Raw genomic sequence first — 23,748 nt, 5'->3', positions numbered from 1 at the left:
GCTCAGCACAAAATTTTCTATTTTAGCAACACACTTTTCCCTAGCGAAAAAAAAAAAAAAAAGTTGTTTTGCTCTATTTTTCCTTCATTCCATAGCATGCAGCACCAGGACAAGGGGCAATGGTTTGAAGCTAGAGCAAGGTAGATTTAGATTGGACATTGAGAACTTCTTTACTGTGAGGATACTGGAATAGGTTGCCCAGGATGGTGGTGGAGGCTTCATCCCTGGAAAACTTCAGATTTGATGAGCCTCTGAGCATCCTGCTCTAGTTGCAGATGTCCCTGCTGGCTGTAGGGGGGTTGGGCTGGATGACCTTGAAAAGTCTCTTTCACCTCAAACCCAGCTGATTCTGTGAGTCTCACAGAGACCACAGGCTCCCTGAGCACATGGAGCTGGCTGTGCTGCTTCCTCCCAGTCAAAGTGGCTGAAGGAGGGGTGGAAGAGAAGGGTCAGGCTCTGTGTGTGGCTGACTTCCAACTGTTTTCAGAGATTTTCAGATCAAGGCCAAAGGTTGGGTGCCTGAGCCTGGCAAGAAAACCTCCCCCATGGCAGAGGGCTGGAGGCAAGCCCCTTTGGAGGTCCCTTCCAACCCAGTGCATTCTGTGATTCCATGGCTGCTTCTCAGTGATCCCTCAATGGGTCAGTGCAGCAAACTACATGAGAAGGAAGGACTTCCCCTTCCTAAATCCCTTTCCTAAATCCCACAGATTTTCAGGGACCTCTTTGCCCCCCATAAGCAGTGAGAGACTTCCCCTTCCTAAATTCCTTCCCCTTTCCTAAATCCCTTCCCCTTTCCTAAATTCCTTCCCCTTTCCTAAATCCCTTCCCCTTTCCTAAATCCCTTCCCCTTCCTAAATCCCTTCCCCTTCCCTAAATCCCTTCCCCTTCCCTAAACCCCTTCTCCTTTCCTAATTCCCTTCCCCTTCCCTAAATCCCTTCCCCTTTCCTAATTCCCTTCCCCTTCCCTAAATCCCTTCCCCTTCCTAAATCCCTTCTGCCTTCCTAAATCCCTTCCCCTTTCCTAACTCCCTTCCCCTTTCTTTAATCCCTTCTCCTTTCCTAATTCCCTTCTCCTTTCCTAAATCCCTCCCCCTTTCCTAAATCCCTTCTCCTTTCCTAAATCCCTCCCCCTTTCCTAAATCCTTTCCCCTTTCCTAAATCCCACAGAATTTTCAGAGACCTCTTTGCTCAACCAGGACAAGGTTTGGCTTTACCTGGAACACTGTGAGGATGGCAGCAGGGAAGGTATCGAAATTGGTGGTTGGTGTTTCATCTTGGAAATTGAATCTGGAGAGAAGGAAGAAATAAAAACAAGAGCAAGAAGGGACAAGCAGCTCCCATGCAGTCTCATAAAACCCTGCAACCCAAATCAGAGAGGAACATTTGTTCCACCTGGCAAAATTCCCCTTCCCCCCCAGGCAATCACAGCTGGGTACAGGGCATCTCAGGAAGATGCTTAACAGAACTGTTAGCAGAAACTCAATTTTACTCCTAGAGAAAATTCTGATGCTTTTGAAATCCATTTCCCAACAAAACCAGAAAGAACAATCACAATCTGAAATGATTTGGTGGAACAAATGACTCCAAGGAGGTTTTTGTTGTTGTTTTTTCTTTTTTTTTTGTCCTCAAGTGTAAAGTCAGAATTGAAATTACCTCTTAGCAGTTTGTTTCATTTTAGTATTTTAAAGCTAAAATGGTGATTGATTGAAAAAAAAAAAAAAGAACCCACACCAACCAACCAACAGCAAACATTTCCAAAGTCTGGGCTGGAATTTAAATGTTAATATTGTGATATTTCCTGCTGCATAATTCATCACAATTGGCATTTCCAATCAGAAAAAAAAAAAAAAAGGGGGGGGGAATTCAACAAAACTGCAGAAAAAAATATTCCAGGTGAATAAATCATCCTGGCTCTGGGGGAAAGAATTTGCCTTTAGCCTACCAGCAGGGAAAGTGTTGCCTCCTTTTCCCAGTCCTACTTCAGAGCTCTGGGTGTACACACAGGGACATGGAATGCCAAGAGGAGCTTTGAATTAGGGGAACCAGAAAGAACTCAGCTCCAGCTAAAGCCCCAGGACAGGAGCAATCTTCCTACAAAGCAGAGATCCCTTCTCAGCAGCCCAGGACCACCATCTGCAGCCACCATGGGAAATCCTTTCAGCCTCTCCCTTTTGGATTCCAGGTGGTTGCTTCCAGCTTACCCCTGAGAGAAGGATTCGGTACTTACTGTCCTCCAAAGAGCTGCATCCCCAGCAAAGCAAACACCACAATGAACAGGAACAGCAGGAAGAGCAAACTGATGATGGACTTCATGGAGTTCAGCAAGGAGACCACCAGATTCCTCAGGGAATTCCAGTACCTGGGGTGGAGATCAGAGCAGCCAGGAGATAAAATGAGTGGGAGAAGAGCCTTTGGGGGGAAACCAACACAATTTGTCTTCTTATTATGGAGAAAGAGAAAGGGCAAGAGAAAGGGAAAGAGTGGGAAGGAAGATCAGCATCTCTAACCTCCTCCCTGTGACTGGAAAATAAAGCCACTGAGGAGCAAAATCCCTTGTGGCATGGCAAGGGCAGAGGTGGTCCCTTTGGTGGTGTTCACCTTGGTGATGTTCAGCCATGCAGGGCAATCATCTGCACTGAAAGTGCTTGGTTTAGTTTCTCTGTAACCCCCTTTCCTGGTACAGATTTTGACCTTTCTGCATCTTCTCAGCCAGCATGGAAGTCAACAAGGGGTCCAAAAGATGGGGCTATGGATATCACCAAGCTGAGGCTGAACAGAAAACCTGCACCTTTGTAAGACACAAGACAAAAAAATCCCTGCATGGTAAGGGTTGGAAGGGACCTCTGGGGATCATCCAGTCCAACCCCCTCCTAAAGCAGGGCACCCACAGCAGCTTGACCAGGAGCACAATGGGCAGGGGAGGTTGAAAACTATCCAGAGGAGACTCCACAACCTCTCTGGACAGCCTGCTCCAGGGCTCCAGCACCCTGACACCAAAGAAGTTCTTCCTTATGATCAGGAACAACCAGCTCATTTCCACCAGGATGTCATGGTGGTGTGCCCCTCCAAGGTGGGAGTGTCAGTGCCCAAAGTGGACCTGCTCAGAGGTTGAATAGACCTGCACAGAGATGCTTCAGCATGGGGCAGCTCAACCACACAGCCCTGTCATTAGGAATAAGTTCTTTCCAGTGAGGGTGGGGAGACACTGGCACAGGTTGCCCAGGGAGGTTGTGAATGCCTCCTCCCTGGAGGTGTTCCAGGCCAGGTGGGATGAAGCCTTGAGCAGCCTGGGCTGGTGGAAGATGTCCCTGTCCATGGCAGGGGAGTTGGAACTGATCTTTAAGGTCCCTTCCAACCCCAACCATGAATCTATGAATCATCCATGACTGAGCAACCACCCCAGAGCATGAAAACAAATCCAGGACATTAACTCCAACAGAAGAAGAGGGAATGGCTCAGCCCAGATCCTGACTGACACATCCAAGTTGCATCTGGCCAGGTGCTGAAGTTCATTTGCTTGTATTTCCCCTTCCCTTGAGACAGCTCCTGGCATGCTCACAGGCAGGCACCTCGAGTGTGCTGGGGAGGGGACTCAGGAGCAGCTTTCCCTCCTGGCTGTGCTGCCCTGCTGAGGAGAGGCAGGGAGCATTGACATGAGGAAAGCACAGGAATCAGAAAGTGCAGGAAAAGCTGTTGGCAGAGGAGCTCTTTGACAGTCTCCTTATGGACCAACAGCTTCAAACTCTCCTTTTGGAGACTGGAATCTACTTTTGGATCAAAGGTTCCCCCTTTTGGAACAAGGGGTCTGGGGCAGGCAGTAGGAAGGGAGTGATTTAGAAGCTTTTCATGTGTCCTCTCTTAAAGGTTTTGAGTTCAGAGACCATGGGGGGAATTTTTTCTCTCTCTTCCCCCAGTGACTTCTGCACCACCCAGCTCTAGGAGCTGCCATCCAGGGGTCACCTCCTGCAGCAGCATGTTCTGCTATCTGTTCCTGCCCTGTCCTCCAGCTGCAGTCTGGGGGCAAACACACTGAGCCCCTTCCTGCAGTTCAGCTGTGGGTATCCAGCAGAAGGAAGCCCATGGATTTGTCTGATCTGCTGATGGGGAGAAAAGCTCAGAGGCTGAGTCAGAGGGATCATTTTTCTTCTCTCTGTCTTCATTTTCCTCCTTTCCCTCCCCCAAGGTGTGGCTGGGAGGACTGAGCCACCCCCCTCCCCCTTCCTCTGTGCTGAGGATGTCACAGGCACATCCATCCCAGGAGAAGCAAGAGCTTGCATTCCCTTTGCACCCATTCCAGGAAAAGTTCTGACTCTAATACAGTGCCAGAGGTTTGGGGGAGAACTTTGGTCCCTGAGCAGAACATCTTCAGTTGAAAAACCTGCAACCAAACCCAGGGTTAGCTCCTAAGCCAAAGGGGCTGGGCTGCTCTCCTTGGACAATGAGGAAGGGGTTGCTCACCACACAGCTCTCCTCTGCTTGACACAGTGGCTTCAGGCAAACTCTTGCCTCAAGCAAGGAATTCACAGCTTGCAGTGAACACAACCAGACACAAAATACAAAGTGGAGACTCTGCCTTGTCCTGGAAGAGCTCAGCACCAAACCCTGCCTGACTACAGAGCTCCAAGGTATGATGAGGGGCTGCATTTCTACAGATGCCAGACCCCATCTGGTTCTGCCACAACAAAACATGTGGAGCTGTTTCCTCCTTGTCCTCCACAGAGAATTTTAGCCCCTCTTAGGCTGTGTCCCCTCATAGCACATCCTGCTGTCACCTTTCAGGCCAGCTGTAATTTCACACACAATCACAGAATCATTTTGGTTGGAAAAAAAACCCTTTTAATACCATCAAATCCAACCATTATCTAACTCTGCCAGGGCCACTACCACACCATATCCTTGAGCACCATAGCTGGGGGGCTTTCAAATAGATCCACAGATGGGGATTCAACCACTGCCCTGGGCAGCCTGTTCTGGTGTTTGAGAACCCTTTAGGGGAAGAAATTGTTCTTCATGTCCAACCTAAGCCTTCCCTGGAGTAACTTCATGTCATTTCTTCTCATCCTATCAGTAGTGACTTGTGAGATCAACCCCCACCTGTCTCCAATCTCTTTTCAGGGAGCTGTAGAGAGCAATGAGGTCTCCCCTCAGCCTCCTCTTCTCCAGACTGAACACCCCCAGCTCCCTCAGCTGCTCCTCACCAGCCCTGTTCTCCAGACCCTTCAGCAGCTTTGTTGCTCTTCTCTGGACCTGCTTCAGCCTCTCAATATTCTTACTGTAGTGAGAGGTCAACACAGTGCACGAGGAGGGGAACAACTGAAAAGCTCTGACAACCCAGCTCTAGTGAAAACTCAGCTTGCCAGGTCAGGTTGAAAACCTCAGACATTGCCAGCCCAGACACAGCACAGGCAGCAGCAACACAGATCATAGTTGTGTCAGCACAGGGGCTCAGGCACCAGGATTTAGTACCTGGCAATGCCCAGGGCAGCTCAGTTTTCCAGTCCCTAAGTACTCAAAGAACTCTCATCAGATCCAGTGGGAAATTGATGGGTTTAGAAAGTAAACAAGAGACTTTTTGCCTCCTACCACAAGAAATAAGAGATGTAACTCGTGAGGTTTTGGTTTTGAGCAAGCTTAAAAAAAAAAAAAGCAAGGAAGGATTCTCCCCTCCAGCACATCACTACAGTGTGGAGCCCTCTGCTTCAGGGCAGAGACAGATATTGAACAGGATGGGGCCCAGCACTGATCCCTGGGGGACACCACTGGTGCCTGGCCCCCAACTGGATGTGGCACCATTCACCACCACACTCTGGGCCCAGCCCTCCAGCCAGTTCTTGACCCATTGCAGAGTGAATCTGTCCAAAGCACGAGCTGCCAGCTTTGCCAGGAGCTTCTTGTGGCAGACAGTGTCAAGGTCTTTGCTGAAGTCCAGGCAGACTACATCCACAGCCTGCCCTGCATTCACCAGGCAGTGACCTGATCATAAAAGCAGATCAGGTTGGTCAGGCAGGACCTGCCCCTCCTGAATCCGTGCTGGCTGGACCTGATCCCCTGTCCATCTTGTAGGTTCTATGTGATTGTACTCAGGATGACCTGTTCCATAACCTTGCCTGGCACTGAGGTCAGGCTGACAGGTCTGGAATTTCCTCGTTCCTCTTTCAGGCCCTTCTTGTGGATGGGCATCACCTTGGCCAGCCTGCAGTCATCAGGGACCTCACCTGTGAGCCAGGACTGCTGATAAATGATGGAGAGTGGCTTGGCCAGCTCATCTGCCAGCTCTCCCAGCACCCTAGGATGGATCCCAGCAGGTCCCATGGACTTGTGAGGATCCAAGTGGCTCAGCAGGTCCCTGACTGCTTCCTCCTGGATTACAGGGGGACTGTACTGGTCCCCGACTCCATCTGCCAGTCCAGGAGGCCAGTTGTCCTGCAGACAGCCTGTCCCACTATTGAAGACTGAGGCAAAGAAGGTGTTAAGTACCTCTGCCTTATCCTCATCTTCTGTTCCTATATCCCCCTCCACATCCATGTGGTGTGAGCAGCAAGGGGAGCTGGACTTACTTTGTGACTTTGAAGATCCTCAGCAGCCGAAGGGCTCTCAGCACGCTGATGCCGAAGGAGGTTCCTGGTTTCACTGCAGCCCAGATAACTTCAAATATGCTTCCCACAATGACCTGCAACAAGAGGCCATTTCAAATAAGGCAAAACTATTTGAGTTTAGCTCTTTGTGGTGTTTCCAGAGGGGCTGAGGACAGAGCAAGAATCAGAATTTGGGCTGTGGTTGGTTTACTTATGAAGGCTTTGGCCAAATCGTGAACTGGCCACCAGCACTACAAAGCCTTGTGCCAGCCTTCTGCTGTCCAGTCTGAGAAAGGGCAATGCCTAGAAGTGGGAGAGATGAAAAGGAAACAGAATCACAGAATCAGAGAGTCACAGAATCACAGAATCAGACAGTCAGAGAGTCACAGAATCCCAGAATTAACCAGGTTGGCAAAGACCTTCGAGATTGAGTCCAATCTATCACCCAACACCATCTCATCAACTAAACCATGGCACCAAGTTCCTCATCCAGTCTTATTTTAAACACTTCCAAGGACAGTGACTCCACCACTTCCTTTACCACAGATAAGAAGTTGTGGCTTTCTTTTACCAACTACCTTAAAACTGCTTTGAAGAACATTGCCCTTTTTTATTTCACTGCCTCAACTGGAAATGCCAACACTTCATTTTCCCACCCCATGCAGTCAGCCTATACAGCAAAGATGCAGGAGGACACTGTCCCATCTTCCTCTTCCCACCAAAAGCTTTCACCCACAGCACTGCAGAAGAATGAAACGTTACCTGTGGGCAAGTTCTACCAACTGAGGGTCTTTAGGAGAGTGATGAAGGTAGCAGCAATTAGGAGATGCTGCAAAATCTCTAGCAGGCACATCCAGTCATCTGCCAGATCTTCAGCCTCAGCTTCTTGTCAGAAATTGTCCCCAGTCAAGGTGGTTTTTCAAGGGATAGTTTTGTCTTTTGGTTTTAAGGAATTAACCTCAAGTGATCAAGAAATCTCTGCAATCTTAACCCCAAGTGATAAAGAAATCTCTAAAATCCTTTATTACAAACAGGACAAGATAATAATGGGGTAAAACCAATGGGAAAGGACACTTCTGTGCACAGAGGTGGAGCTAGCAAGAGAATACAGGCATTTCATGGAATCACAGAATTGCTGGGGTTGGAAGGGACCCCAAGGATGAGCCAGTTCCAACCCCCCTGCCATGGGCAGGGACACCTCACACTACAGCAGGTTGCTCACAGCCACATCCAGCCTGGCTGCAAAAACCTCCAGGGATGAGGCTTCCACCACCTCCCTGGGCAACCTGTGCCAGTGCCTCACCACCCTCATGGGGAAGTACTTAGAATCATAGAATCATAGAGTCAGCCAGGTTGGAAGAGACCTCCAAGATCCTCCAGCCCAACCTATCCCCCAGCCCTATCCAATCAACCAGACCATGGCACTAAGTGCCTCACCCAGGCTGCTCTTGAACACCTCCAGGGATGGGGACTCCACCACCTCCCTGGGCAGCACATCCCAATGGCAAATCTCTCTCTCTGGGAAGAACTTCCTCCTAACCCCCAGCCTAGACCTCCCCTGGCACAGCTTGAGACTGTGTCCTCTTGTTCTGGTGCTGGGTGCCTGGGAGCAGAGCCCAACCCCCACCTGGCTACAACCTCCCTTCAGGTAGTTGTAGACAGCAATGAGGTCTGCCCTGAGCCTCCTCTTCTCCAGGCTGAACACCCCCAGCTCCCTCAGCCTCTCCTCATAGGGTTTGTGTTCCAGGCCCCTCACTTCTTCCTAACATCCAATCTGAATCTACCCACTTCTACTTTTGCTCCATTCCCCTCAGTCCTATCACTCCCCAACATCCTAAAAAGTCCCTCCCCAGCTTTCTTGTAGCCCCCTTCAGATCCTGGAAGGCCACAAGAAGGTCTCCTGGGAGCCTTCTCTTCTCCAGACTGAACAGCCCCAACTCTCTCAGCCTGTCCTCATAGGAGAATTCACTGCCAGTTGTTGCTGTTCCCTGCACTAACCCAGCACTGCAGAGCTCCCCTGGACCACAGTCCCCAGCTGCAGGCAGCACAGACCATAAACACTGGGCCCCAGGAGCAGCTGGAGCATGTTGGGAGAGGGAGTATTAATGGGAAGCCAGGGCAGCAGGGCTGTGTCTGGGAAGCTGAGCAGTGCTGGGAGGCTGAGCAGCTTCCAAACCCCTTTCAGAAGCAGGAGCCTGGGTGTCTCTTGCAAAGCACAGCTCCGCTTCCAGCTGCTCTGTGAGAAATGCTGCACCCTAAGCTTCAAGGAAATGCAGGGGGACAGGCTGCTCACAACAGCTGCTCAGCCAGCTTCTCCCAGGAGAAAATGAACTTCTCTCCCACAGCCCATTCTCATGAGTCAGGAAAAACCTTTCCTTGGGCCCTCCACTTGTCACACTGATAATTAATTTGCCTGGCACCTCGCCATGGCCTCCTGGGAGCTTGTTCCACAAGAGACCCCTCTGGACTGTTTCTCCCAGGGCTGATGTTGCTCTGATTTGTTGTTTCACTTTTTTGTTTTTGCATTTGGATGGTTTCATCTCCATGGTTTGTCAGCCTAAACTGACTGTGTGATCTTCCAGTGGGGGGGGGGGGGGGGGAAGAAGCTCAATTAATTCTGGGGGTTGGAAGGTGGATGAGGAGGAAGAAAGAGAGAAAGAAGTGAGATCCCTGTGGATTCTGTAAAGGAAGGAGAATTAGAAACAGATCAACAGCTTTACCTCCTGGGAAAACACTCTGCAAAGCTTCTTGCCAGTGCTGCACTCACCATAGCATGGCATGAAGCAGAGAGACCTGGTGGGTCTCTCTCTTGAGTAGTTAAGCTCCTAAACCACCTGTCCCTGATCATCAGCTACAAGATCTTAGTGTTGTGGAAGGAACATCTTGGATACAAGAATCCAGGGATATTGGCAGCCAGCGTGGGGACAAGCTGGGTGCAGCTGGAGTCTGCCTCAGTCATTGGTGAAAGGACATCTCAGAATGACAGAATCTTTTAGGTTGGAAAAGACCTTTAGGATGCCAGAGGAGTTGGAACTAAATGGTCTTGAAGGTCCCTTCTAATTCAAATCATTCTATGAATCTATGAATCATCAAATCCAGCCATGAGCCTCAACCTAGTGTCTGTCACTAGACAATGCAAATGAATCCATGACACCTCTAAGGGCCTAAGCAGACATTACTGCTTGGCCACCAGATGACTTCAACTCATCTTATAGAAGCTGGAGTCTTTGGGCATGCACTCACAGGCTCACAGGATGTTAGGGGTTGGAAGGAACCTCCAAAGATCATCCAGTCCAACCCTCCTGCCACAGCAGGAGCAGAGAATCCAGCACAGGTCACACAGGAACACATCCTGATGGGGCTGGAAAGTCTCCAGAGAAGGAGACTCCACAACCTCTCTGGGCAGCCTGTTCCAGTGCTCTGGGACCCTCCCAGTGAAGAAGTTCCTCCTCATGTTGAGGTGGAACCTCCTGTGCTGGAGTTTATACCCATTGCTCCTTGTCCTATCCCAGGGCACAAGTGAGCAGAGCCTGTCCTGTCCCCTCCCTCTTGCCCCCCAGCACTCAGATATTTTGAAACATTGATCAGATCCCTTCTCAGTCTTCTCTCCAGACTAATCAGCCCCAGGGCTCTCAGCCTCTCCTCCCCAGGCAGTGCTCCAGGCCCTCAGTCATCCTGGTAGCTCTCCCTTGGACTCTCTCCAGCAGATCCCTGTCCCCCTTGAGCTGGGGAGCATAAAACTGGATGCACTATTCCAGGTGAGGTTTCACCAGTGCAGAGTAGAGGGGGAAGAGAACCTCCCTGGCTCTGCTGGACACACTGCTCTGATTGCACCCCAGGACCCCATTGGCCTTCTTGGCCCCCAGGGCACATTGCTGTCCCATGCAGAACTTCTTATCCCCCAGCACTCCCAGGTCCTTCTCCACAGGGCTGCTCTCCAGCAGATCACCTCCCAGCCTGTCCTGCTGCAGTTTATTCCTCCTTCCCAGGTGCAGGACTCTGCACTCATCCTTGTTGAACCTCATTAGGTTCCTCTCTGCCCAGCTCTCAGTCTGTCCACTGAACTGAAGTAGACCTGGGTGTCACCCCCCTTGTCTTCTGTGACCACACTCTTCACCCCAGCCTTTGCAGGATGTCTTGCCAGTAGAGTCACACCTTGCCATGGCTTGGCTGCTTTCAGCTGGTGGCAGCCTCTCTGCCCTTCACTTAGGTGGCAGCTCTGCATGTGCAGGCATCCAGTTACCTTGGGGTTGTGTTTTGGTTGTGTCATTTGTGCTCTGGTTTTCTCTCATGACAGTTGGAGGCTGTGCATTGTCCTTTGGGCCACAATGAATTTCAGTGCTCTGAGCCACCACCAGCTCAATGGACACCCCACAGAGGAAAGCCTCACACACTTGGTGCAGCCTGATGCAACACCTCCTCAGGTGATTCCTGGCCTGGATGGTTTCATCTCAAAGCTACTTTCATCTACTTAGCTCTGAACTTTGCTGCTGCCAAAAAGAGGAGAAGTTGGCTCTAGCTGTAGCCATGGATTTAGGAGTGGTCACTTCCTCAAGGCTCTGCTCAAAATCTGTAACAAATTGTAAAGGCATAGCCCTAAAACCTTGTGGGAGAAGAGCTGAAAGAGGGGGAAGAATAATTCCTTGCATTCTGGCAGATAAGAACTAGAAGCAACAGACTAAATCCTGGAGAGAAGGGCTGGAAGATGTCTACAATGACCTGAACTTTTCCCCCCTTCCCCATGGCTGTCCCATGAGCTTTGTTGAAGCAACCTAGAGACCAGATCCTGCTGTGGGATGCAGTGCTCAGCCCACACTAAAGGCAAAAGAAGCTGAGTTAACCCCTGGGAGGACAGATTACAGCCTAAGAGCTTGAAACAAGCCAATTAACATCTGCATGCCACATTCTTAGTCAGATGGAGTCAAAACTGTCCCTGCTTGTACTGCTTGTACCCTGCTCTTCACACCCCAAAGCTGAGGTTCTAGCACCAGGGGAGAGCCTGTCCTGCTGCCAGAGGGGGATGGGAGTTGCTGCCTTTCTGTCACCTCATTGTGTGTTTAGACTTCTGCTTGTGGGCACTCATGTCTGAAAAGCACTGCCTGGGTGTTTTGAGGTGAAGCCTATGAAATGCTCGATAAGGGAGATGAGCAATAAAATGTGTGTTTCTTTTTTTTTGTGTGTGTGCCTTTCAATCACCTCATTTAAATGGGAGAGAGGCTCCCTCAGTAATCAGAGCATTACTGGAGCTGATGCTGTGAACACCCTGTAGCTTGCTGAGGCAATGAGATCCCCAGCTGTCACATTTCTTCACAAAGGATGATAACCAGGGGGAAGCTTAATGTACTTCCCTGCAGCTAATTCACACCATGAGTGCCTCCCTGCAGAAGAGACACTTCCAGCACTGTTCCCATGCTCCCCCTGAGACACCCAGCCCCACAGGAGCACCACAGCTGAACCCTACTCACCCCAAAGTCAAAGCAGTTGAAGGAAGAGTGGAAGTAGTTCCTTGGCCCCAGCCCATACATCTTCAAAGACATCTCGGTGAGGAACAGACCCAGGAAAACAAACTCTGCAAAATCTGGAAAGAGGAGAAAGGGATCAGAATTAGTGCACAAGGCCTTGGCTGGCTGATGAGCTTGTGTGGGGAAGAGTGGCAACTTTTCACAAGACAGACTGCCTCCTGCCAGAAGAAAATCCCTTTGCAGTGGCAAACAAGACGCCCCAGGGCAGCTTCCCATCAGTATTTCTCTATGCACATGAGCTGGATTCAACCTTCAAGAACTGTGAAGGAATGTTTTGATGTGTGCTGGGGGAAGGTGGCTGTGAGCATTAAACACCATTCTCATCATCTCTGTAAAAGGATTTCAAAAGGAAGCTCTGGCTCTGATCCTTCTGAAGGTCTCATTTAATTGCACAGAGAACTGGTTTGCAAATGAAGGGTTGGGAATTCTGTACCTACATCAGATGGGCACTTTTGGGAGCAGGGTGGAAGCTTTTGTATCATCCTCTCATGATAAAAATACCTCCACAGCCAACTGCACAGCCTCTGAGAGCTCATGTTCAGAGGTGTTGTGCCTACTGTCAGCACACAGCCACATTTATTTTTATTATGCCTCCCTAACCAGAGAATTAAGGAAGAGCAAACTCTGCCTCCTCCAGCTTCACATATCACAGGCAAATAGGCTGTGGAGCTTTTGATGGGAAAATGTATTGCCTATGATGAAACAAAGGGCAGAAAGAACATAGCTGGAGACTTCCAAATTGAGTTTTTAGGATCTGAAGCTACAGACAACACTGCCTTTGGCATTTGAAGTCATGAGAGTTTAGATCTGGAGGCCAAGAAGCAGCAGCAACAAACAACAAAACAAACAAGAAAAGGCCCAAATCCCTTCACACTCCCCCAGACAGACCAAGCAGCATAAGGCAAACCTCTCCCTCTAGGGAAAAGATGTGGGAAAGAATCAAGCTTCAAAGGGTGGAGATTAATCACATCACTTAGTGCAGTACAGCAGGCTCTGGGATGCTCTAGCACTGCAGATGCCACAGGAAAAGTCATCTTCTGTGATTCCAGTTGTGCAGTTCCTGGGTCCTGCACTTGGGTCACAACAACCCCATGCAATGCTCCAGGCTTGGGGCAGAGTGGCTGGAAGGCTGCCCAGCAGAAAAGGGCCTGGGGGTGCTGGCTGACAGCATGACATGAGCCAGTGTGAGCTCAGGTGGCCAAGGGAGCCACCAGCAGCCTGACCTGGATCAGCAGTGGTGTGGACAGCAGGCATAGGGAAGTCATCATGGCCCTGTACTGGGCACTGGTGAGACCACACCTTGAATACTGGGTGCAGTTTTGGGCCCCTCACTCTAAGAAGGACATTGAGGGGGTGGAGCAGGACCAGAGAAGGGCAACAAAGCTGGGGAAGGGTCTGGAGAAGAGCCAGGGCTCAGTAGGGTGGGTGAGGAGCAGCTGAGGGAACTTGGGTTCAGTCTGGAGAAGAGGAGCCTGAGGGGAGACCTCATTGCTCTCTACAGCTCCCTGAAAGGAGGCTGGAGTGAGGTGGGGTTGGTCTCTTCTCCCTTGTATCAGGTGATGGAATGCGAGGCCTCAAATTGTGCCAGGGGAGGTTTAAATTGGAGATCAGGAAAAGTTTCTTTGCTGCAAGAATGGTCAGGGATTGGAAGAGGCTGCCCAGGGAGGTGGTGGAGTCCCCATCCCTGGAGAGGTTCAAGAAACCTGTGGCCATGGCACTTGGGGACATGGTAGTGGTGTGTTGATGGTTGCACCTGATGGTCTTAGAGGGCTTTCCCAACCCAAACAGCTCTGGGATTCTCAGCTGGTGCCAAACCTTTTGCAGAGGTGCAGAAGGACAAAGAAGGGGCAAGGGATACAACTTGCCACAAGGACAACTGCTGCTAAACAGTCCTGAATCCCAGGAGCTTTGTGCACCTCCTGCAACATGTGGCTACCCCTAAGGAGTGTGAGGAAAGAAAGAGAAGAGGATGAGGATCCTTTCAAACTGCACAGCTTTCACTCCATTCACCACCTTGCACATCCCCACTGAGGGAGGGTGGCTGGCCCAGGTCCACCTCCCATCACTGCTTGCCTTTTGAAATGGCTTGGAAAACACAGTTTCAGTGAGCACAAAAGCTAAAGGGGCTTTCAGTTTTACATGAAAACCAGGCAGGAAATATCACAGGCATAAAGCTGAACTGAAATCCAGGATGCATCAACTAGATGAGCAAGGTTTTATTAACACTTCAGTGAGGAGCCTGTAAGGACACTTCTGCCAACACCTGCAATAGGAAAGGAAATACCAAGAGGGTGTTAATTATACCCTGGAAACTCCTCTCCTTGAAAACAGGAGACTATGAAGGGCAAAATGTTCACATTTGAGGACTAAGATGACAAAGTAGGAGGTCTGCAGACTTCTCAGCCTTTTTCCTAGCAAGAGGTGGGCTCCATCCACTGGGTCTTGGTGCTCAGGAGAAGTCTGATGGCCACCTGAAGAATCACAGAATGTCAGAGGTTGGAAAGGACCTCTGGGGATCATCCAGTCCAACCCCCCTGCCAAAAGCAGGATCACCTAGGGTAGGGCACATAGGAATGCATCCAGATGGGTTTGGAAAGTCTCCAGAGAAGGAGCACTGAAGAAGCAGCACTGAAGAAATTTGCTAGGAGAAGGATGTTCACACCTGCACCATGCTATGATTTTCTCTCCTTTCTGAGATCAGACAACAGCTCAGTGAGCAAACTGCTGCTTCCAGCAGAAGGGATCCCAGAGCAGGGAGTTATCCAGTTACCTGGCAACCCATCTGCCTACAGCAGTGCAGAGAAAGGGAGCAGGTGAACCAATGCCAGGCAGAAACTGGGATGGTTGTCAAGACCAATAACCAAAATACAGGATGGTTATAACCACATCTTCAGTGGCATTGATATTTCCTTGCACCTAATTAAAACTGTCAGAACTGTGAGGGAGTAAGAATGTTACAATCCTTAATTCTTAATTACTGGCCCTGTAAATCAGGAGCTTCAACTAGCTTCCAGACCAGACCCTCAGCTTCCACTCTGCTCCCTACCTACTTGGAAATCACAGAGTCACAGGATGGCTTGAGTTGGGAGGGACCTTAAAGATCAGCCAGTTCCAACCCCCTGCCATGGTGAGGGACACCTCCCACTAGATGAGGTTGCTGAAAGCCTCATCCAGCCTGACCTTGAGCACTTCCAGGATTGAGGCATCAACAGCTTCTCTGGTAACCTGTTCCAGTGCCTCACCACCCTCAGAGTAAAGAGCTTCTTTCTAATGTCCAATTTTAGTCTACCCTGCTCCAGCTTCAAACCATTGTCCCTTGTCTCATCACCACAGGCCCTCCTAGACAGTCCCTCCCCAGCTCTCCTGGAGGCCCCTTCAGGTCCTGGAAGGCTGCTCTAAGGTCTCCCTGGAGCCTTCTCTTCTCCAGACTGAACAGCCCCAACTCTCCCAGTCTGTCCTGACAGGAGAGGTGCTCCATCCATCTTTGTGGCCCTCCTCTGGATCCTCTCCATGGTAAGAAATGGTAAGAGACAGAAGGCAAAACTCCTCCAGATGCATCTTCTCTGTGCACAGGAGAATTCATGCTGCTGCCATCACCTATTCCAGTCATTACAGAGGAAAAGCTTGGGCCAAGGTTTGTGCTGACAAGAGCCTCTGCTTTGCTGGGAAGGTTTGGCTCTCACCTTTGGTTTCATGCCCAGCAGAGCTCAGCAAGCCCAACAGTACTAATGGGGAAGGTAAAGTGAACCTCTCCCATTGACTGATACCCAACCAATGTTTGCAACTGGTGGCCTCATTATCAGACAACACTTGAGATCATAGGGAGGGGTTGTGGATCAGACCCTCAGAAAGCTTTGTGCAACCTCCACCTGCTTCAGATCTCCCTTTGGCAGGGAGACTCTTACACTCTTATCCATCCACCAGCCTCACCTTTAAGAGTTCCAATTTGGGTGCACCTCATGTTCTTTCAAAGAACAAAAATGCTATTGGGGGGGGGTATTGTAATTTTCACCACTTTAAAAGAAGAAGAAGGAGGAAAGAAACAAGGATTAATGTTCAGTCACACATTCAGAGGGGTCATAGAACGGCAGGGGTTGGAATGGACCTCCAGAGATGATTGAGTCCAACCACCCTGCCAGAGGAGGATCACCTAGGGCAGGTCACACAGCAGTGCAGCCAGCTGGGTCTTGAAAGTCTCCAGAGGAGAAGACTCCACAACCTCTCTGAGCAGCCTGCTCCAGGGCTCCAGCAGCCTCACACCAAAGAAGTTTTTCCTTATGTTGAAGTGGAACTTCCTGGGTTCCAGTTTGTGTCCATTGCCCTTTATCCTATCACAGGATACCAGAGCAAAGAGCCTGGCCCCTTCTTCTTGACACTCACCTTCAGATATCTGTAAACACTGATAAGATCTCCTCTCATTCTTCTCTTCTCCAGGCTTAACAGCCCCATGTCCCTCAGCCTTTCCTGATTAGACAGATGTTCCACTACCTTCATCATCCTCATAGCCTCCACTGGACTCTCCAGTAGTTCCCAGTCCCTCTTGAACTAAGGAGCCCAGAGCTGGACACAATACTCCAGATGTGGCCTCACTAGGGCAGAGCAGAGGGGGAGGAGAACTTCCCTTGTCCTGCTGGCCACACTCTTCTGAATGCACCCCCAGGACACCATCGACCACAAGGGCACTTTGCTGTCCTATGGATAACTTACTGTCCACCAGCACTCCCAAGTCCTTCTCCATGGAGCTGCTTTCCAGCAGGCCAACCCCTCAGCTATACTGGTGCCTGGTGGTGTTCCTCTCCAGGTGCAGGACCCCACACTTATCCTTGTTGAACCTCACTAGATTCCCCTCAGGTCCTTTCACAGCTGCTGACTTCCATCCAGACCAGCAGGCAGCTGCATTTCAGCTGCATTTCAGCAGCTACCAGACGCTGCAGATGACAGCACTGTGAGGGCAAGGGGTGGAGACAAGGAAAACATGGCCCTGGTGAAACTCTTGGGCAGGAGGAACTGACTGGCAATGAATCAGCTTCTCCAGCACAAGGCTCTGAACCATGATTCCATCTGACATGACCCTGCCCATATCATGGGAAATGCAATTTCTTTGTTTGGACCTCCTGGTGTTCAGCCCCCACTTGTAATTTAATCTGCCTTAAGCAGAAGCATTTTGTAATGTGATTGAAGAGGAGGGGGAGGGGGAAAGTTTGATACAAATACTCAATTTATTTAGTTTCAAATCGGTGCTACTGGCAAAGGCCATGCCAGCATCTTTTTGCCTTAGATGTCTCAATTAGGTAATTAGCAGCTCTATTTTGTCAATCACCCAGGCATTAATTCCATTTCTGCCCCATCTCCAAGTCCAGTGTCATTAGGAGCAGGTGTTGAGCCATCCAGAGGAACCTGGACAGGCTGGAGAGGTGAGGGGGAGGAGAATCTCATCAGGTTCAATAAGGCAAAGTCCAAGGTCCTGCATCTAAATGGGAGCAATCCTCAATATCAATCCAGGCTGGTCCAAGGTCCTGTATCTAGGTGGGGTCAATTTTAGATATCAATCCAGGCTGGGGCATTGAGAGCAGCCTTGCAGAAAAGAACGTGGGGGTGCTGGAAGGGTGAGAGGCTGGACATGAGCCAGCAATGGGCACTTGCAGCACAGAAGGCCAAGGGCAGCCTGGGCTGCATCCAGAGCAGCATGGCCAGAGATGGAGGGAGGGGATCCTGCCCCTCTCCTCTGCTCTGGAGGAGACCTCACCTGCAGGGATGTGTCCAACTCTGGGGTCCCCAGTAGAAGAGACCTGCCTGAATAGGTCCAGAGGAGGCCATGAAGTTGATCAGAGAGCTGGAAAACCTCTCCTGTGGGGACAGGCTAAGAGAGTTGGGGCTGTTCAACCAGGAGAAGAGAAAGCCCCAGGGAGACCTTAGAGCTGCATTGCAATATCTGAAGGGGACCTACAGGAAGGCTGGGGAGGGACTGTGTAGAAGGTCCTGTGGGGACAGGACAAGGGGCAATGGTTTGAAACTGGGGCAGGGGAGATTCAGGAGGAAGTCCTACACAGTGAGGGTGGTGAAATACTGGAACAGGTTGCCCAGGGGTGTGGTTGAGGTTCCATCCCTGGAGACATTCAGATCAGACTTGATGTGGCCCTGGGCAGCCTGATCTCATTGGAGGTGTCCCTGCTGCCTGCAGGAGGGTTGGACAAGATGACCTTTGAGGCTCCCTTCCAACCCAATGCAATCTTGGAATCTGACACTTTGGTTTCCTTCCTTCATCCTCCTCACGCTTGAAACCAATTAGGAGGAGTACCTGCTCACCCATTAAAGCAACCATGAGAAGAACCTCAGCAAAAACATCCTCCTCTGTGACCAAGCAGACATGGCCTGTTCAGCAGACAGAAATAAATCTGCTCTGCTCAGGAAGCCTTTTCCTCCCAATTGCAGATGCTGCACATTTCCATCCGGAGGGAGCTGGCTATCTGCTCCACCAGCAAACACACCAGCATCCAAAACAGCACCAAACACATGGCTCAGCACTGCCTGGGACAAGGGAAGCATCTTCTCAGGCCATAATGGCTAAAATACTGTTTTCAGACATTGTGTTTATCAGAAAGGAGGGAGCTTGTTTGCAGACAGAGATGTTTAGGAGCAAGTTAAGGATGGTCACAGCATTAGCTGGAGAAGCATGGAAGGGAAGCCTGATGAGAGGCCTTCCAAGTGAAAACTTCCTGATCTAGTCCTAAAACCTTCTCACTATAGTCTATATAGAGTGGGGTTATGGCCTTTCACTTCATGTTTTTCCCTTGATGGGAAATAGTTCTGTCTACAAGTAGATGCTGCTGCACCATGCCCAAACTCCTGCTGAAATCACAGAAGGTTAAGGGTTGGAAGGCACCTCCAGAGATCATCCAGTCCAACCCCCCTGCCAGAACAGGATCAGCCAGGGCAGGGCACACAGGAGCATGTCCAGCTGGGTCTTGAAAGTCTCCAGAGGAGACTCCACTACCTCTCTGGGCAGCCTGCTCCAGGCCTCCAGCACCCTCACAGGGAAAGTTTTCCCTTCTGTTCCCCTGGCACCTGCTCTGCTCCAGCTTGCCCCCAGTGCCCCTTGTGCTGTCCTTGGACATCCCTGAGCAGAGCCTGGCTCCAGCCCTGCACATCTTTATCCCCAGCAATGAGGGCAGCCCTCAGGCTCCTCTGTTCCAAGCTCCAAGCCCCAGCTCCCTCAGCCTGGCCTCACAGGGAGATGTTCCACTGCCTGCAGCATCTTCATGGCTTTGTGCTGGACTCTCTAAAGCAGTTCTGTGAGGTCCTTCTTGAACTGAGGGGCCCAGAACTGGACACAGTATTGCAGATGCAACCTCACCAGGGCAGAGTAGAGGGGGAGGGGAACCTCCCTCAACCTACAAACCACAGCCCTTCTAATCCCCCCAGGATGCCCTTGGCTTTCTTGGCCACAAGGGCACATTGCTGGCTCCTGGGCATCCATCTATCCACCAGGATCCCCAGGTCCCTCTCCTCTGTGCTGGTCTCCAACAAATAAGGCTGTGCAGTCGTGTAGTAACTACCCAGTGCCTGATCAGAGCCTGACCAACCTGGTGAGGAAACCAACCTAACCAGCAGGCCAGCTAGGAATGATGGAGGGAGGGACCAATGTCCCTGCAACCAAGTGAGGAGGACCCAGTTCATAAGCAGAATGTGCAGGGTGATGTGGACAGGAGAAACCTCTTGTTGAACAGAAGAGCTGAAGTGGGGTCACTCCAGGTGTGTGCACTCAGAGGCCATCTCTGGCTCTGGTCCAGCCTTCATCCACAACTTTAGCCAGAGGAAGAGGAGGTGACCACCAGCACCATCTCTCTGGCCTCCTGCAGAGCCACAGGGCACACCAATGTGTTCAGCTGTCTCCACATCAAGCTTGCAGCTTCTGCTGGAGCTGCAGCACAGTCCTGACTAGAAGCCCCTTAATGCTGCAGCTCCACTCTGTGCCCACCCTATGGGTTTTGTTGGGTTGTTGCCCTGCATCTTTGCTGCTCCTAGATCCCAGTGAGGCTTTTCTGGGCTAGGTTGGAGTTGTCTTCTTTAAAAACTGTCTTCTTCACACAGAATCTTCTAGTTGGAAGAGACCTTAAGATCATCAAGTCCTGACATCTCCCTGGACACAACTCTGACTACATCCCCTAAGCACAGGGGAGTTGTGGATGCCCCCTCCTTGGAGATGGTTCAAGGCCAGGCTGGATGAAGCCTTGAGCAATCTGATCCAGTGAAAGGTGTCCCTGCCAATGACAGGATGGGTGGAACCAGATGATCTTCAAGGTTGCTTCCAACTCAAATCATTCTGTGGATCCATGCTCCTCCAGGGATGGTGACTCCATCACCTCCCTGGGCAGTATTCTTCTAAAGAAAACTGGCAGTGGTGGAAATTGCCTCAAACAGAGGGCAATCATAGGTGGCTGCATGAAATGAACACTTTCACAGGGCACTGCCACTTGTTTAACCCAAGGTCCATGCTTGAGTGAGCAGGACATGCCAGATGTTCACATGCAGCATGAGAAAACTCCTGTTACAATTCCACACTGGAGTCCTTCCAGAGAATCCCAGTATGGTGAGGGATGGAAGGGACCTGTGGGCATCATCCAGTCCAACCCCCCTCCTAAAGCAGAGCACCCACAGGGTCACAATGGCCAGCTGGGTTTGGAACCTCTCTAGAGAAGGAGTCTCCACAACCTCTCTGGGCAGCCTGCTCCAGGACTCCATCACCCTCACACCAAAGAAGTTTCTCCTTCTATTTAAGTGCAACCTCCTGGGTTCTTGCCACGCAGAGAAGGAAAACTGCTGATGGAATCCAGGGATAATTCCAGGGGCATGTCCTGCTCTTCCCACCTCAGAACTCAAACAATTTCTCATCAACTCTTTCAATAAGCCTAAAGAAACCCCAAGCCCCTTTCTAAAGCTCCTGCAGCTCCTTTCCCAGAGCAGTTGCAGCCCTGTGGAACTTCAAGCAGACAAAGCTAATCAGAACGATTCAAGAACAGCAAAGTTAAAAAGAAAAGACCAAAAGGGAAGGAAAAAAAAATAAAATCAATGAATGAAGACCTGTAGGCTTTTACCAACTGTTCTTTAAGTAAAATTAATTTGTAATGTAATTAAACCTTTCCCCAGAGGGACAGGTATAATTGAATTAGAGGTGCCTGGGGAGAGTTGCAGGGTTTAGCAGATCCTGCCAGGCTTTGCTGTGCTGCTCTCCAGCTGCTGCACTTCACACAACTCTTCATCAGTTCAGTTCTGAGCACTTCCCACGAAGCAACAGACTCACAATCAGCAAGGCTGGAGAAGACCTCTAAGGTCATCGAGTCCAACTGTACCCCAGCTACCACAACCACTAAACTACATCCTGAACCACCACATCTACGCAGTTTTGAACACCTCCTGGGATGGGGACTCCACCTCCTCCCTGGCCAGCCTCTTCCAATCCCTGACCACTCTTGCAGCAAAGACATTTTTCCTGATATCCAACCTAAACCTCCCTTAGCACAATTTGAAGCCTCTCATTTCATTACCTGATACAAAGGAGAAGAGCCAAACCCCCACCTCACTCCAACCCCCTTTCAGGGAGCTGTAGAGAGCAATGAGGTCTCCCCTCAGGCTTCTCTTCTCCAGACTGAACAACCCCAGCTGCTCCTCACCCACCCTGGTGAGACCTGGCCCTTCTCCAGGCCCTTCCCCAGCTTTATTGCCCTCCTCTGCTCCTGCTCCACCCCCTCATTTCCTCTCCTTCTGTCCCCTGATACCAGGGAGAAGAGACCAACCCCCACCTCACTGCAACCTCCATCATTAGAACGGCTTACTTCTCTCTTACTCTGCATCACTCCTTGCTCTACATCACTCCTTACTCCACATCACTTACTCTACATCACTCTTTTATTCTACATCACTGCTTACTCCTCATCACTCCCAACTCCACATCACTACTTACTCTACATCACTCTTAACTCCACATCACTGCCTACTCCTCATCACTGCTTACTCCTCATCACTGCTTACTCCACATCACTGCTTACTCTACATCACTCCTAACTCCACATCACTTACTCCTCATCACTGCTTACTCTACATCACTCCTAACTCCACATCACTGCTTACTCCTCATCACTGCTTACTCCACATCACTGCTTACTCCACATCATTACTTACTCTACATCACTCTTTTACTCCACATCACTGCTTACTCCTCATCAGTACTTATTCTACATCACTCTTTTACTCCACATCACTGCTTACTCTACATCACTCTTTTACTCTGCATCACTACTCTACAGCCCAGCCAAGCCCTGCTCCTGTGCAATGAGGTTCACTCACCATGGATTAACTCTAACCCCGTTTTCAACTCCCTCACTCTTGCAGTTAAAGGATTTTGCTGAATATTTCTAGGAGCTGTTTAAAATCTCCTGGGTTTGTGGTATCTTGCTCTGCCTAGACCTAATGGATTTGTGCACAAATCTTGGGCAGAAGAGGGCTTGCAAGGGCCCCTCCTCAAGGACTGGACCACGGCTGGGTTCCTCCTACAAAGACAGGCTGGGAGAGTTGGGGTTGTCCAGCCTGGAGAAGAGAGGGCTCCAGGGAGACCTTAGAGCTGCATTTCAATATCTGAAGGGACCTACAGGATAGCTGGGGAGGAACTGTTTAGAAGGGCCTGTGGGGACAGGGTGAGGGGCAATAGTTTGGAACTGAAGCATGGGAGATTTAGGTTGGACATTAGGAGGAAGAAATGGCTCCAGGGAGACCTTAAAGCAGCCTTCCAGGCTTTGAAAGGGGACTACAGGAGAGCTGGAGAGGGATTTTTTACAAAAGCATGGAGTGACAGGACAAGAGGTGCTGGCTTCAAGCTGGAAAAGGATAGATTTAGATTAGATATTAAGAAGAAATTCTTCCCCATGAGGTTGGTGAGGCACTGGAACAGGTTGCCCAGGGAAATTGTGGAAGCTCCAAGCCTGGAAGTGTTCAAAACCAAGTTGGATGAGGCCTTGAGCAACCTGGGCTAGTAGGAGGTGTCCCTGCCCATGGCAGGGGGGTTGGAACTGGATGATCTCTAAGGTCCCTTCCAACCCAAACCATTCCGTGATTCTGTTGCTGGCTCCTGGATTTCTTCCTGTTCTCTTCAAAAAGTCACTGCCTAAGGTGCTCCTGAAGCTGAGTTTGGAACTCTGAAAGACTTCAAGTGGTGGGGTTTTTTACTGGACTTTTAGTCCTAATTCAAGAGGAAATCCTGCACTTCAAGCTGCTATTTGCTCTGCCAATCTAGCTTATGATTTCCTCTGGTTAGATTTAGGAAATGAATAAGCAAGACTGACTGCTCTGTGGAGTCCCTGTCTCTTCTCAGTCTAAGTCTTGCACACAAACCCTGAGCTGACAGAAATTGCTGTCCTTCTTATGCACCTCTCATTAAAGCTCCAGTTACCTGGTGGCATTAAAGCTTTCAGCAAACATTAAGAGGGAGGTTTTGGAAGGCAGAGCAGATAATATTTCTGACCTTTCAGGTCTGCAAAACAACCTCCAACTTCAGATGTTTTCTTCCTTAGGATAAGGTAAGACTTAAAGAGCTGAAGCTAGACATATTTAAGCACCTAACTGAGATAGAAGTTAAGGGAAATTAAGTAGACAAGTAT

The 23,748-nt window shown here is 50.1% G+C and overlaps 1 protein-coding gene across 1 annotated transcript in view; it reads right to left on the bottom strand.

Moving 5' to 3' along the window:
• CACNA1B (calcium voltage-gated channel subunit alpha1 B) overlaps positions 1-23,748 on the bottom strand; it is a 437,648-nt gene that overhangs the window by 167,724 nt on the left and 246,176 nt on the right. The window contains exons 13-16 of the mRNA XM_054393221.1: positions 12,041-12,153; positions 6,558-6,670; positions 2,228-2,359; positions 1,215-1,287 (exon numbers count right to left, since the gene is read on the bottom strand). Coding sequence (XP_054249196.1) covers positions 1,215-1,287; positions 2,228-2,359; positions 6,558-6,670; positions 12,041-12,153 — 431 coding nt within the window. The remainder of the gene's footprint in view (positions 1-1,214; positions 1,288-2,227; positions 2,360-6,557; positions 6,671-12,040; positions 12,154-23,748) is intronic.

Source organism: Indicator indicator, chromosome 28 (genome assembly GCF_027791375.1).
Source record: "Indicator indicator isolate 239-I01 chromosome 28, UM_Iind_1.1, whole genome shotgun sequence".
Lineage (NCBI taxonomy): Eukaryota > Metazoa > Chordata > Aves > Piciformes > Indicatoridae > Indicator > Indicator indicator.
The sequence above is the reverse complement of the archived record's forward strand: the minus strand, read 5'-3'. Positions and strand labels throughout refer to the sequence as shown.